The sequence below is a fragment of the Halictus rubicundus genome, chromosome 17 (genome assembly GCF_050948215.1).
Source record: "Halictus rubicundus isolate RS-2024b chromosome 17, iyHalRubi1_principal, whole genome shotgun sequence".
Lineage (NCBI taxonomy): Eukaryota > Metazoa > Arthropoda > Insecta > Hymenoptera > Halictidae > Halictus > Halictus rubicundus.
Window position 1 is genome coordinate 57651 of NC_135165.1, and position 14063 is coordinate 71713.

Consider the following 14063-nt stretch of genomic DNA (forward strand, 5'->3'; position numbering starts at 1 on the left):
GAGAAGATACAGATCCCTCGCAGAGGAAACCAGCAGATCTCCCACGTAGGAAATCAGTGGCTTTTTCGCACGGCCTATTGTTATTCGAGCGAAAGTTCCAATAACGCCAGATTAATTCAGGCATCTTCCCGGAAACCTCGTCGCCAGGGATTTTCCTTTTCGGGATTGTTTTACGAGAACCGAAGAGCGACGGCATAGACGACGACTACGACGACGACGTCGAAATTCCGCTTTGAAATTCCGATCGGTATTCCTGCTGAATTAATCAGTATCGATCGAGACGGATTCTGTTGCGGCTGGTCCGCCCTTCCCACGTCGCATTCGCGAATATTTTCCATTCGACTGAGTTATACAGCCACCGAAGCCCGATTCCAAGGGAACGCGACGCCACAGGTTCGATAAACCCACGGCGCGGCGCGGCATCGTGCTTCTAATACCCGTGAGCTGGACCTATGGTTGCGGTCGATGCCACACTGTTACGGCCACCCTCGTGATCGTCGGGCTTTCAACGCTGTAAGCGGACTTTGGTGCATCGCAATTCACGAAAACTTTGCAGTGTAATGCTACATTTCGTTCTGCGTTCGTTCTATTTTATTATAATTTTCATAGCCGGAGTCGGAGGAATCTTAAAAAAGAAAGTTTGCGGGAACAAAAGTCGCTCAGATCGTTACTCGAGCGGGTTCGATTTAAAATTTCAAGAGACGCGGTAGTCGCGAAGACAGAAGGCCATGGTGCACCCACCCCAATATACATCAGATTCAGACGCTAACCGTGACATGTTTATGTTCGCGACCCCGAGTCACCCATAGCACGGGTCCGATGCAGGTCATTTCGCGCGGTACCAAGAAATTCACTCTTGTCAGACAGCGTGGAAAATCCAATCGCGCGGATAATCGAATTGTCGAGTCGATGAATCGAGCGAGAAAGCGCGCGCTAGAGGGAGAGAGAGAGAGAGAGAGAGAGAGAGAGAGAGAGAGAGAGAGAGAGAGGGTAAGGGAAAGGGAGGGTTACCGTGGCACCGCGAATCGATTTTTCTTTTTATCGACTCGCGTGTCGTCGGCCTTGATTCGCCGTCACGCTAAAGAAATTTAACGACGGAGCTTGTTTATCGAAAATCGACTCTTTCTCTCTCTCTCTCTCTCTCTCTCTCTCTCTCTCTCTCTCTCGGGAGAGAGCCTGGCAATCGGATTGAATTATCGGCGATATTCCTCTTATCCGAAGAAAGGGAGCGTCCTGGATAAGATTTGCGAGGATCCCGTGCGCGCACGGCCCCTTTGTCGCTTCTTCTCTATGAGAAAAGTTGCGAACCAATGATTTTCCTGGGCGAACTGGGTCGCTGGCAAAAGTCGCGTAATTGCGTCCCTATCGGTTTCGATAGCCGATTTCGAGCCGGCAGAACTCGCCCGGAGAGTTTCGCCAGCCAAAGTAGCTGGCGCAAACTTTGCGAACGCAGATCTCGAGTGACTCTCGCTCTCTCTCTCTCTCTCTCTCTCTCTCTCGCCGTCTTTGCTTTTTCTCGCTCTATTCGGTCTAAATAATGCTACACGCCTCGTCGCGATAAGCTCCATTATCGTGGCTCCCGGAACGGAAATAGTAATCGGTCTCGACCCAAAAACCCGTCTCTTCGAACTGTCCCGATGTCCGTTTCTCTCGATTTTATCTCTCGTTTGCTGGACCACGCGCGCCTCGAGGGACGTCGCCATACTTCGGCCCGTTTCGCTCGAATTTGCGAAAAATTGCTGCGAAATGCTCCGGCGAACATTAACGTGGTTACTGTCGCTTTTGGCTCGAACGTGCAGGAATATTGTAGCTTTTTTTAAAAATTGGCTTCTCCTAAATGGACCGTGTTTTATCAGGTTTTGTAGCAGGTTTCTTAATAAGCGATTTTAGCTAGCTATTCTAGCTTCACTAAAAAATTAGTGCAATAACAGAATCCCGTAATCCTTGAAAGAAGAGCACTTATGGCTCGGAACTCGTTTAGGGCCACTTTCCACGTCCAAACGCCGTCAGAAATATTTCACGAGATAGCTTTCCAATTTTACGGGGTTATTTTTCTGTCGCAAACATCAAGGTTGCTATAAAAATATACGCGTCAAATATTTATCGATGTTCTACTTATCGCAAAGTTTCCCCGCTCGCAGGTACTATATTATCGTATAGTTTAGCCTATAACCTAACCATAGTTATGAAATAGTTTTGTTTCGAAAGTGTAACAATCCGTCTGAACAAAGTTTAGAGTCGTTTGCATAATTATGATTGGCTCTATATTTTTTCGACATGGCGTCTCCACCGTCTTCGTTCTGATTTATTTCCACGAAATCTATCAATTTCGCTGAGGGACAGACTAATTGTAAATTCGTGTATACATTCGTAACTACGTTTAACGCGTTCCTGTTAATTCTGTTAGGAGACACTTTGCGTAATCGTTAACCACAGCTCATTGTATTTACGGCCGTTGTAATTGCTGGTTAGGGCGAATTAATGATTGGTGTGGTCGAATAATTTGGAGATTTAACGGTAGATTTAGAAAACGACGGGTTCTAAATGTTTGAATTTACAATGATTAGGAGCGCAAGGATGCATTCGTGTATACGTTACGATAAAATTGCAATAATGTTACGATAGAAGTGGCAGAAAATCTAAATAAATACATTTTTGTAAAACAGTCGGTTTTCGTGTTCTAGTAAACCGATTTCGGGCGGCGAAATCACGGATTCTCGCGTGACCACGGAAACGCCGCGGCATTATACTAATGCGCCGGTTATAAACCATATTAACCGTCAACGGGTACGCGCTTCGCGGACATTAATTCCGGCGAACATCGGGGACAGAGTCGCCGCGCAATATCGCTAGTTTCTTTTGTTCCGTTGCGTTGCGTTTCGTTGCGTTGGTCGGTCCATGTTCGCGAACCGCGAGCCGCGAGCCGCGAGCCGCGCAAGTTCTAATTAAATGGACAACGCACGATTCGACGGGACAAAGTGTCGAGGACAGTGTCATCGTCACGGCGCTTTGTCACGCTGTGCGGCACGCTCTGGCACGCTTCGCCACGCGCTTTGCCACGCTTTGTCGGGGCATGGGCGACGCTTCGGGACAGTTTACGCCAGGATTGCGCGATTTGCGGTTCGAAACGAGGATATTATACGGCAATAATTCCGACCACGCTACTCCCCGGGGAGCCGGCTTTAAACAGCCCGACCACGATCTTTTCGAACACTGTGCCGCTCCTTGGCTCCCACACTCGATAAAACGATCGGGTCGGGAATTATCAAGACGGAAACGGCACCGGCGAACCAATTCTCGGCTCTGGCGAATTGCTCCCGGAACAATTCTACCGTAAGAATGTATAGCGAATCGTAAAATTAATGTGGCTGGCTCGGGAACAATACGTTTTAAGGTTCCGGTGTTGTTGGGACTCTTATAGCGCAGAGAATCTCGTTCTGGTTTGTTGTTTGCCGAGAAATGTCCCATTTTGCTATGATACGACAATTCTAGACTAGACTGCGGATCTTTATGTAAAATCAAAAGCGCTTGCATTAGTTGCAGAACACAGAAACTACGATTATATTTCTCTCTTCTGTAGGGTTATTACGAACCATGGTTTCGGGCATGGCTATCAATAGCATTGAAAATAAAAGAATTTTCAAAACTTCTAATCGCTATAAAAATGCCGACAGTCTGATCCTTTTTTCCGGAAGAAGAATCAACGTCGAGCGTTTACAAAGGACCACATACCACTACATTCGCTCAGAAAGATCGATGCGAATTTACCGCAATATCCACGAAGGACTGAAATTTCAGGGAACGTCGCTGCTATCGAATTTGTCTCTAAAGCGACGGATTCGCAAAGTTCCGTGCCTGTCGTGGCTACCAGGCGGCTGTAATCGAATGCACACATGCGAGCCGGCATGGCAGCAGCACGCGTGCCTCTGTCAACGCACGACAGCGTCGAACGTGCATATGTATTCTTGGCAGCGAGGTAGTGCGAGCAACAGTCTCCACAGTTCCATTCTTCTCGAATCACATTTATCGACACGGGAGTTGCGCCGAGTTCGAATAAAACGCGGAGCCGGCCCGGCTACGGCGAAACAAATATGAGCGAGCCTAGGCGAAGGTGGTGTAAATTATGAATGGCGGTGCACGTAGGAAACGATACCATTGCATCGGAGAATGTGTCCACCGAGTCTATCTATACCTCCGTGGTTAAAAGAAGAGCTGAAAGACAGCGCGCGGACGTATCCTGGACGGGTTGGCGGTCGTTCAGAGCGAGCGTGGGGGTGAAAAAATGATGGAAACGGTGGGGCTGGAAGACAGTGAATCGAAGCCCCGGGGCTAAGGCCGGACGATCATTTATTTACGAATATATTCCGGCGAGCCACGGTCCGAGCGCTTGCCAGCCCCCGGTGCACCGTAATGCGCGCCGTATGCACCAGAGGCCTTAATATTAGCTGCTGCTCCATTCATGCCGTCGACCATCAACCTATCCGACTCATCGGCATCCAATGGACCCGCTCCGATGGTTCCACCGAAGACACCACTCGAGCTTTATTAGGCGTACGAGCTTGACCTCTTCATTCGTTCGTCCGTTCACAGTGAAGAAGGTTTCGAACCGAACCCGATGAGTGAATGCACCCTCCTTTCTTTGGCTTAATATCTTACCCTGCTTCCATTGTCGTAAACGATTGCGAATTGTCTTCCGTCGAGCGGACGAGATGGAAACAGGCTCGGAAAGTTTTCCTGATCGAAACAACGATCGTCCTTGGCGATTCTGCAGCAAAAGATGTCGGTGACAATCGAGCGTCGGCTCGGCATTGTTCAAATGCGACGAAGAACCAAAGTCCAGATGAATCCGGTCCGCGCGACTACTCACTTGGCCTACTCGCCGCGTTTCCCGTTCAATGGAACTCTTCTACAGGCCGCGCTCCACCTGAAAAGGGACCGAGTAGCGCAAGAAAGAGGGAGAAAGGGGAGAGGTGAGAGGTGGGAGGGGGAGAGAGAGAGAGAGAGAGGGAGAGAGAGAGAGAAAGAGAGAGAGAAAAACAACATGTACGTATCGCGAGAGAACGTCCCCGCCATTTGCTCGAACTCGCTCCTCGAACTGCCTCGCCCGTATCCTTTCACTCGTCGCGGCCGTTTGCTTGTTGACGGGCCGACAATGCGGCACACTCGCCTCCTCCCCTAACTAACTTCTCCCGCGATCGGATTGTTCCGCGGCCTTCGCTTCGCTTCGCCTCGCTGGAAAAATTCGCGATCTCGCCGCGAAGCGATGAGTGCTGCTTTGCAAATCCCACGTCTTTTTTCAAGGTTCCTGCACGCTGCTACAGGATCCGCGAAAGAACTTGCTGAGCCTCGAAATGGTGTTATAACGGTGTTATAAACGCGATCGAAATTTCGACAACATTTCTAACGCGAGAGACAATGCAATTTTCTATTGTAGAAGACTGTTTTGTATCGTTACACTCTGTAGCTGGTTCGAGGAGGAATTTGGTGGTGCTCTATCGCGGAGAAGATTGATTAGTGGCTCTGTTGAAAGGGCAATCGATAATTCTTTGATTGGCTGGATTTCACGTGGTTCTTGCAGGGAGAAAGGTAGAGGTGGCTTGGTAGAATATCGGCAACTCCCCTTAGACTTTGGTAGACGGAATGAAACAAGTCGGACACAACGGTAGAAGCGGTGAAACAAGTCGGAAATAGTCGAAACGGTAGAAACAGTGAAGGAATTATGCGCAGTGGAAACAGTAAAATCGACATATTCGAAATAGTGAGAATCGACCAACGCGACGCGACGCGACGCGACGCGACGCGACGCGACGCGACGCGACGCGACGCGACACGCAATTAATTTTTATTGATACATACCGTTATGTTTTATAGACTCGCACACTATACTCGGAGTACGTTCCTTTTTCCGAATGGGGTTCTAGCTTGTTGGCGTTGTTGCTTTGAAATTCCGATCAGCAGTCCGACTGACAATGAATTAATCAGAACCGACCGAGGCGGATTCTGTTGCTGGTTCTGTTCCGGCGTGCCCTCGTTGCGTTCCGCGATTACTTTCCATTCGGTTTGAATTATACATGTCGGTGGCGCGCGTGCGACCGAGAACAATGAATTGCTCTCCCTCTCTTACTCTCCGAGCCTACTTCATTTCGAGACGCCGCCGCCGCGCCGTAACGATCCCAGATCGAGAGAGCACAGACCATCGAGGCTGGCTAATCAGAGTTATTTCCCGGGTAATTTGGCCAAGCCCCACGGAAACTTTTTATTAAATACGGCCGGGCGATGAATAGAGGATAGAAATTATGGCATCACCGGCAGAGGACTATATTTCTATTACTTGGCACCGAGCACACGCTCCGAACCTCCGCCGCCCTCTTCACTGCCGCTTCCGTCTCGCTTTTCTTCCTCGGTTGTACCGCCTCGCCATCTAATGAATGGCCGACTTCGCGTATAATTAACTATAATGCTCTTACCGATAACAGGCCGTTAAGTGCTTCTTCGTCTAGCTGCCGACTCTTGTCCAGGCACGGTGTCGCCGACTACGGACAATCTAGCCCGTTATCTTTCCTTTGAAAACTTAAGGTATACTTGCGAACACCAAGGGCGCTCGGCGAGGGTGAAATTTGATGGGCGTACCGAGGGGACGAGGGAAGCCAGAAGATGGGAAACCATAATTTAATATTTCACTTTCACGTGTCTACAAGATTCAGGCGAAGAGGATGTTAAACGAAACTACGACCTTGTACACGTCTGTTCGAGCCAAAGAAACTAACCCAGTTTTAGTGACGTAACTCCAGTTCCTACGCAAGCTAGACATATTCTAAACACGATCGAAATCGTCTGTCTGTCCTAGCAACGTCAGAGAGTTTTTAGTTTAGGACAGAACCGGTAACCACAGGCAACGGGGTTCGGAACGAGTCGCAGATCGACCATCGTTGTCCGATTAGAGAAATCACTCGGCGTACTCTGTCCCTTGATCCTCTTTTCGCCCGGTCCCTTTGTCCTCGGTTCCTACCGACTCGCTACCCTTTTTTCCCTTTCCGGACTTGTCTCCTCTAGTTGGTAGCTACTCTCATACGCACAGCCGTCGTTAATTGCGCGGGGATTCTTCCCTTTCAGGTTTTTCGCGAACACGGGCGCGTGCGCGCGCACAAGCAAGCGAGCAAGCTCGGTCAGGCAAGCGAAGCTCTCGCAGTATTTTCTTTTTTTTTTTCCGGCGGCGAATCTAGGTCAAGGTCAGGGCTCCGTCGGTAGCCGAGGATTTTGCAGGACACGTGAGAGAGCGACGGATATGCGCCGGTAGCACGGAAACGTTCGAGGAACCTCGTAAAACCGAGTCAGCTGACGTTCGCAAGCCCGAGTATGTGGGTTAAACTCCAGAAGACGCGAATTCAGCGATATTTGTTATAGAGCACCGGCACAGGCCACGGTTAAGGCGCGTCACAGGCTCTCTCGACACAGTCGACCCGGGAATGGCATGGTTTAACGTCCGTCGCTTTATTCGCGGCCGAGTCGAGTCGCTAAGCGTTAACGATACGCGGGACGGCGATCGCGGAATTTCGCGAGCCTGACGTGTCCCCGATTCGAAAGTTTCGCTATTGTTTCCTGCAGGCAGCTCCGCGAAACACAATTGCTCGATCGGATTCGAGCAGCTGTCGGCGAAAGCCGCTCCAGCTGACGATCTCGCTGAAAATCGTCAAAGCGATCGGTTAAACTCCCCTAATTTCATACACGGTACGACACGCGTAATTTCTATACACGGAGATCCTCAACGCAGAAGATAGATTTCTGACTGATCCAGCACGGGAATGGAACGCTTTATAATTGACGCGCTCTTCGGCGAGCTCTTCGGCGCCATAAATTATTCCCGGAACATCGATGACAAAGTTCCAAGATGAATAAGAAAATCTGGTCAAGTGCGGCCGCGCGTTGTTCGTATTCTTCGGCGAGGCCAAGTTCCGCGAGGCGAACAGGGTGTTTCTCTGTCTCGGCTATGATTTATCGCGATCGTAATATCCAGCAACGTTTTCCCGCGAGTCGTCGAGGAAAATCCAGCGTCTTCGAGGTACACGCTCCGAGGTGTGTACCGTGGAGGGTCGTGACGGTTTTCCCGCAATAAACTCGCTGCTGGAGGGTGTTTGCTCGCGAAAATATCGACGCGGACCGCGGAACGAGCCGACGAAATAAAACACGGGATCGAACGCGTCGCGCTATCAGGGGACAAAACGAGTCTCCTTTGCTACCGTCCTAGGTACTTTCGGGTAGAAGAATGTTCTAGGTCACGCGTACAAGAAATAGAAACGCTAATTGAAACACGTACAGGATTTTTCGAATGGAAGCATTGAAATCAGAAACGGATTTAATTCGGTGGGAAACGACGATTCCGGAGTGAACGAATAAATTTTCCGGGCGAAAAGTAGGCAAAGTAAAATTCCATAAATTTGATAAGGGTAGCGGGGCGCGAAGCGGAGCGTCGTTAATCCTCCCGGACACCCCGAGACTCCGTTCGATTGTCCGGTAGAGCGAGTTTTATATTCTGCAGACGCAGGTACATACATATATGCAGTTCGCAGCAAAGGCAAACGCAGGAGTTGCTGCCAGTTTTTGGCGACGATCCCCGAAGCTTCGGCTTCGGGCCGAGACCCGACTTCGATCCGATCCTCCATACCCGCTCTACCCGTCGCGTCGCTGGGTTAGGCACTTGCACCACTCGACCCACTATTCGGCTCCGGGATCCTTTAACATGCTCCGAACTCGCACAATTTTTAACAACGGGAGCAAATACCGGCCGTGGAACAGTCAGCGGAAATTCGCAGGACCTCTCTTGGCACGATCGGCGACTCGACGTGTGCACATAATAAAATCAATCGGATAATACTTGTGCATCAACGAACAAAGCAACAACACAAGTGCAACGATTACGGCGCAATAGCAGTTCGATCGACTGCGCGAATCAACCTGAAAAATCAGTGGAAGACGGCGCTGAATACCACGACGAGTTAATTCGTCTTCCGTTAATGGGTTAATCGGGCATTCGGATAAATTCCGTTCGAATAAACGGCGCTCGGATAAATGGAGTTCTATTGTTCACCGAATTAGTTTGAATCCGAAAGCAATCTCGTTGTACCGAGTAACGCGTGTCGGTGATCCGCCATTTTTCCAAAGCCCGAAACATTCGATGCGAGGGGTCGCGCGCCGCGCCGCGCCGCGCCGCGCCGCCACGAATCATGAAGGAAAAATATACGGTAATCGAGCTGTCTGAACCGGCAGAGTCGAACGCACCTGCATCCAACAAATTCGCCACCGTTTCTCTCTTGTTTTTCGGTTCAAACGAATTTGCTATATCGCTTCCCGGCGCCCATGTCCTCTGCAGTGTTGCCAGATCAGGGGAGGGAGCACGAATCGAGGGGAAAAAAGTTACCCTCTCTCTGCCAGTGCCAGAGTATGCACGACAGAGACGAAACGCGTCGAAAACTTGGGAAATAGGATGGACAGGTTAGACAGTGTCTAGTTCGAAATATGGCGGTCCGCTCGATAAACGAGAACGAAGAAAAAGGAGAGGAGAGTGGAAGGAAGAGTGAAAGAGAGGTCGACGGTGAACGAGACGCGGTTCGCGGTACGCGAAAGCCAACTAAGAAGACTCTTCGGTACTTTACGAAAACTCCTCCGATAAAGTACACTCGAGAGAATGAGAAATTCGAAACAGCAGAAGGCATTACGCCGGCCCGTGCTTCGTTTCCAGATTAACGTCGAACTTCGAGGCTGCGAGTTTTCGTTAGCGAAGCAAAAATTCAAGGGAGGAGGAGAACGATGACGGTTCCTCGTTAACGAGTTCCCTTGAGCATAGCCCGAACCCGTTTAAAGGGAACTTCCGGTGCCCGATGACGCATTGAAATTTACGAGCGAGAGGGATAACCATCCACCCGATGATCGACCCTGGTACTCAATCAGCACCTAGTTTATCGGCGACGATATTTCTTTCTCGATTCGAATTTTTACTGCGAGAGAACCGGAATGTTGGATATAGTGTGTGTATGTGTGTGAAAACTTTTCGACCGATATGTCACTTGTGTCGTGTTCTCGTACAGACACTGTTCCTTGATCACCGCCAGCGTACACGAAACGTCCACGGTAACTTTGTCCCATCGCATTCGAATCAATTACCCTGATCAGACGACTCGATTCTAATTATGACAGTACCTCGACTACGGCGCGTCATCGATGCAGCAAACGTTTGAACAAGGATCTTATCGGCCCCACGGAAGATCGAATATTAATTCTCGTGCGTTGTCCGTGGGCAACAGATTTTGAAATTGCGAGCTCACGGGGGAGCGTGACCGTAATGAGAGAACTATGTTTCGCGTGTACTCCGTGGAAATTCTATCGTACCCGTTCGCATAGTTGGCTCGTCCCCTGCATCTCCCTGTAGGCGTTCGCGTTGCCAGCCGCTCTCTCTCTCTCTCTCTCTCTCTCTCTCTCTCTCTCTCTCTCTCTCTCTCTCTCTCTCTCTCTCTCTCTCTCTCTCTCTCTCGCTCGCTCGCTCGCTCGCTCGTATTAACCAAACTTTCTGCGGCTGTTACGCCGCCGGCGCGGCGCACGATAGTACCAGCTGTTTACGAATTCGCGAGGGGTTTGGCCCGCGAATTTGCATCATTTGCATAGAATCGGCTAGACCGAGTAGTGGGGAACGGTGCGGGAGAGGGTGGCACGAGATAACGACACAGTGTATCCGACGCCAGAAGTCTGACTACAGCCTCGTAACTCCGCGGCCTCGGAACAACGCACTGCGTTTTCTAATTATCCCCCTCCGAATAACACGTATCATAACCTTCGCAGCGAATTTGGAATTCTGATGTATTCATCGTTGGAATATCTCTAACGAAAAGGAAGACAAAAATCGATACCGAATACAATCAAACGAATTTATATACCGAATAAAAGATATTGGCGAGGAACACTTGGAATATCGCAATTCTCCAAGCACATCTACCGCACCGAATGCAAAAGCTCGAGTGTTTACGATTGAAAGAAAAGCCACGACATAAGGGATGAAGCAACGTGAAAGAGAAAGAGGTTTAGTCCGAGGGGCGTACAAAGGGCGACCGAACACTGGACTGATTCCTCGGATCCGGCGGCGACATAATTCGCGAGTAATCGAATGCAAAACGGGGTCGTCGGAGCGCAATCGGCTCGGCTTGACGATTGTCTCTCGCGGCTTTCGGTCGGGCCTCCTTTCAGGCCCGATTCATCCGTATCCGAACGAACAAAAGGTGAGAGGGCTTCGACGAGCTCGCGGGATCCAGAAAGAGAGACCTGAACCGTGATCCGTGACCAAAGCTGTTGCTCGGTTATCCGGAAACGACCTGGATACCCGCGGAGACGGTCCGCGCGCCTGGCCGTACCGACGCGACGCGACGTGACGCGACGGCTGCCTTAGAGCGTTTCATGCATAGCCGATGAGACGGGGTCATCTTCCTTCCCATTTGTTACCTGGCCGCCGTCGAACGGGAGATAGGTAGGGGAAAGAAACGATCGGAGGGATCGTTTGTTCGAAACCGAGTGTCCGAACGGACGAAGAGGACACGTTCATTCTCGAGCAGATCCTCCGCTTCCGGTATCGCTGGAGTCTTCTATTGGATCGTGACATAAATTCGTTTGGTGGTGGCCCCCGACATCTTCTCTCGAAAGTAGTTTTTCTTTGATCGCTGTTCTAGGCGTGTGCAACGAGTCACGGTTAATGTAAGTCATCGAAACATATTACATACGCAGTGGTATTTCGAATCGAACGAATTTTTTGAGGGTATGCCAATTTTTCTGCGATTCTGTGTTAATAGTACAAATCTCGCTACAACCACCAAATGTTTTGTTTCTAGACCACGGAGAGACACGAACCGGAAAATAAACGTTGCCGGAAAACCTGAAAAAATATTCGACACTATTTCTCCAACGGTCAGCATTCGTACTCAGGAAATTGGGTTGCAAACAATATTTGGCCATTTGTTCTGCAAACTATAAATTGTAGAAACATGTTTGTGTCCCGTGTAGATTGCGGGTATTTGTAAAAGTATTGAAACTATCGGAACGATCGATTTCCTCGTTGAGACGACAAGATTGCGATTATTTCATATGTTGATTCGATTGTACGTGTTTGTACGATAAATTGATGTGTTGATAAATCGAAGACGTTAAGAAGTCAGCCTCTTATACCAGAAAATAAAATCGATGAATAATCATCCCGTTATGCGTCTAGAGTATACTTGGTTGAAACGGGTGATTCCAAAGGTCGTTGGAAGAGTAACTTTTTCGTTTGAGAAAATCTTTGTGGAAAAGTTGGTTCGAACGATCTCGGGAAGGAAGCTCGCCTCTCTTCCAAGGAAGTTGTAAGGATTTTTGGAAGATCCTGTCCCGATTGAAATCGTACCTTTGAACGATCGAAAGCCTCGAGCCGGTGCAGTTTGCGATGGCCGAGGAACGTGGCGGACGCTGCGTGTGTAGTGTAGTGTAGTGTAGAGATCGCTTAGAGTTTAGAGGAGGATGAATATGATGTGGAGAGGACGAGAGGAGGTGAGATTGTACGTTTGTATTGAGAGACGAAATGACGTGTGTGTTCCAGCAGCATCCGAACGCGACGAACAGTAGCGAGACGAGCGTGGGCGGCGCTTCGGGTGCATGCGGAAGCAGCGGCATACCGGCGGGCGTCGAGGCCGGGTGCAGCAGCAGGGGTGGCAGCAGCAGCGGTGCCGGTGGCACGGCCGGGCATGGCCAGGGCTGCGAGCAGGGAGCCCACGGTGGCCCCTCGTCTCATTCCAGGGAGAGCCACGCCAAGTTCAGGCACGGCCTGCTACAGCTTATGATCCACACGATCGATCCGCTCCACGACGGTCAGTCCCGCGCCGGTATACCAACTCCACACTCTATCACTCTCGCTTGCCGCTTTGCCTTAGCGCTAACAGCACGCTCTTAGATGTCCTAGCGACGTTCACCTGTTAACTGGCTCCACTTTGCCACAAACTACAATAACATACGATATATATATATATATCTGCTCTACCACACGTTAGATTCTTTTCCCCATTAACCATTCAAAGTACAGAGCATCGTTTCAAAGAAAAATTCTATTCTGCCAAGGACGCGATGTCGCGATGATACAAGTATTGGCTGTGCAAATTCATTCGTCGCTCTGACAGTTAGTGTCGAACTGTCCAAGTAAGTTCACTCATCGAACAATCATCCCCCAGGCAAGGTCAAACAATTATCATCGCGATACGTTCTCCTTGATACCGCTTACAACTTTTGTCCGAAACATTTTCTTGCATTTTTAGTACTCGAGGAAATAATCACAAAGCTTTCAACCCTTTGCCTCGTGATATCGAGTCTTAGTAAAGATATCGAAGATATCGGATCTAATAAGAATCAACTGAATATTTATGTTATTCGTTTATCTCGAATTGGAACACAATTATCCTTTCTTTGTTATTAATATTCAGCGATTGGAGGAAAACGCTGACTGTACCATATAAGGCAAGGGGTTAACCGCTTGTCGTACAGAAATTACGATAACGTAGAGACATTCTATTTGGTCTTGTCGCACAGAAATATAACGCGTTCGCTGCCAGGTCGTAGGTCTTGAGGATCATAGTTTAGTATTTAGTTTAGCATTTATACTTTGGCCGGATAAAAACCACTTGTATTTTCTAGCCTGGCAGTAAAGCATCTCCTCGACTCTTATGTCAATAAGAATTACAATCGATTTACATACGAGTCATAAAAATATGTCATGCAAGTTTCAAATACGCAACTTATTGACACGAGAGTACACATCAAAACCGACATTTTCTACAAGAAAAAAAATCACATCTGCACTAGCAAGCATAGTGCTGCCGAAATTTTCTTTGTAACGAATACAGCCAAGATAGGATGCCTCCAACGTCAAATGCAATTAGATCATTCGTTTAGAATATTTAACGTAAGTATCGACGTCTCACCAATTGCACTCAACTTTAAAAATCCGACAACAATCGAACAACAGAAAAATCGTTGAAAATTCTAAAAGAAAAAAAGAAAAAGAA

General features: G+C 49.0%; 1 protein-coding gene across 6 annotated transcripts in view; it reads left to right on the forward strand.

Annotated features, from left to right (window-relative positions):
• Nckx30c (solute carrier family 24 member Nckx30C) overlaps window positions 1-14063 on the forward strand; it is a 64307-nt gene that overhangs the window by 18572 nt on the left and 31672 nt on the right. For 2 of the 6 annotated variants that reach the window (XM_076802933.1, XM_076802936.1), the window contains one exon: window positions 12608-12890. In XM_076802933.1, the coding sequence (XP_076659048.1) occupies window positions 12608-12890 (283 nt within the window). The remainder of the gene's footprint in view (window positions 1-12607; window positions 12891-14063) is intronic. The other 4 variants (XM_076802937.1, XM_076802934.1, XM_076802935.1 and 1 more) reach the window with 3 other exon arrangements.